The sequence below is a fragment of the Echinops telfairi genome, unplaced genomic scaffold (assembly GCF_000313985.2).
Source record: "Echinops telfairi isolate 266 unplaced genomic scaffold, ASM31398v2 ScPeMD7_7475;HRSCAF=8513, whole genome shotgun sequence".
NCBI lineage: Eukaryota > Metazoa > Chordata > Mammalia > Afrosoricida > Tenrecidae > Echinops > Echinops telfairi.
Window position 1 is genome coordinate 27,092,744 of NW_022111379.1, and position 1,503 is coordinate 27,094,246.

At 34.7% G+C, this 1,503-nt stretch overlaps 1 protein-coding gene across 1 annotated transcript in view; it reads left to right on the forward strand.

Annotated features, from left to right (window-relative positions):
- Positions 1–1,503, forward strand: part of MTMR10 (myotubularin related protein 10) — an 80,526-nt gene that overhangs the window by 39,500 nt on the left and 39,523 nt on the right. Inside the window, exon 6 of the mRNA XM_004699740.2 lies at positions 1,317–1,407. Coding sequence (XP_004699797.1) covers positions 1,317–1,407 — 91 coding nt within the window. The remainder of the gene's footprint in view (positions 1–1,316; positions 1,408–1,503) is intronic.

A 1,503-nucleotide genomic window follows, 5' to 3' on the forward strand; every position in this document is an offset into this window, starting at 1 on the left:
AAACTGCTTGCTTGCATGGTTCTCCGTTGCAATATATCATTCTAATTTAATCCTTTACCTTCTAAATGGCATTTAATCTTTTTGAGTAAGGTCATCTACTTTTCTATCCCTTTGTATCTTAAATTTCCTTATTATTCTTTGCTCATTTAAGAGGATTTAAAATTTTACTATCCCCCACAGTCTAGCCCAGGTCTCAGTAAGCATAGAGTTCCACTCTTTAATCAATTCCACAGGAACTGTGAATAACGACCACCATATTTCTATGTGTGGAGGATGGTCAAGTGTGCATTAAGATCACTAATCCTTACCACCACTGTAGACTGTATTTTATCTGTTAAGAACTCACTGTCCTCAAGTCTCTTCTACCTCATAGTGACTGTAGGACAAAGTAGAACTGCCTCTGTGGGTTTTTGAGACTTCATGACAATGAAAGCCTTAGCCGAGGAGCGGCTTAGACCTGTTGACCTTCTGGTTAGTAGCCCAGTGTGTAACCCACTCTCCCACAGGGCTCCACAAATGTTGCTTTGGAGAGAGGGTTTGACTTCACACAAATTACTTAACAAGTGAAGAACGAAATAGGATTTGGACCTTGATCTTGTTTTATTCAAAAGTCTTCCTTTTCCCTGTTGACAGGGTATACGATCTCAAGCCATTTTACTTAACACGGGTTTTTAAATAGTTGACATCTCCAAACTATTTTGGAGTTTCTTGCTATGAAAAAAATTTTTTTAATAAATGATTTTTTAATTGTGAATGAGGGGGGTTGTACTTCATACAATCAACTCTGTATTCAACAGATCAAACCACTCAATCACTCTCCTCTCCATTCTATACTGCCTTTCTTGCTTTGAGCTTTTGTTTTGCATGTGTGTATGATTGTATCTTATCTACTAGGTTTAGAAATTTTAATCTACAAGGTTTGAACATTAAGATATTATTCCTTACATTAAATTACATTAAACCTTCCAAATTGCTGGTACTCAATCATTCTATTGCTCCAGAAATGGAGTTTTTATTTTGGAACAGATAACATTACTTCCTTTTTACAAAATGCTGCTTTAGCTGTCAAGGTTCAGTTAGTTGAATAAAATTATTTTTCTGTAAAAATTGAATTTCCCAAACACTTATGAATTCTTACAGTGTTCTAACTAAAGATAAAACTGGCTTCGGGCTTTCTAACGTTCTAGATGAACAAGAGAACCATATAGTAAGTCTATAAATCACTCCCCATGAGGACACTTCCAGAGTTCAAGGCCTTATTGTGCATTTCATTAAAGTGTGTTATAATCAAATTCTAAATGTAGAATTTTTCCTAGGTATGCCTTGCAATAGCTCATTATTCCCAGCCAACAGACCTCCAGCTACTCTTTGCATTTGAATATGTTGGGAAAAAATACCACAACTCAGGTAAATATGAAAATATTAAGTTTTGTGACTATCTTTACATTGTATAAATTTTATTGTTTATCAAAAATCTCCCAAGTATATGAACTTTAAATGATT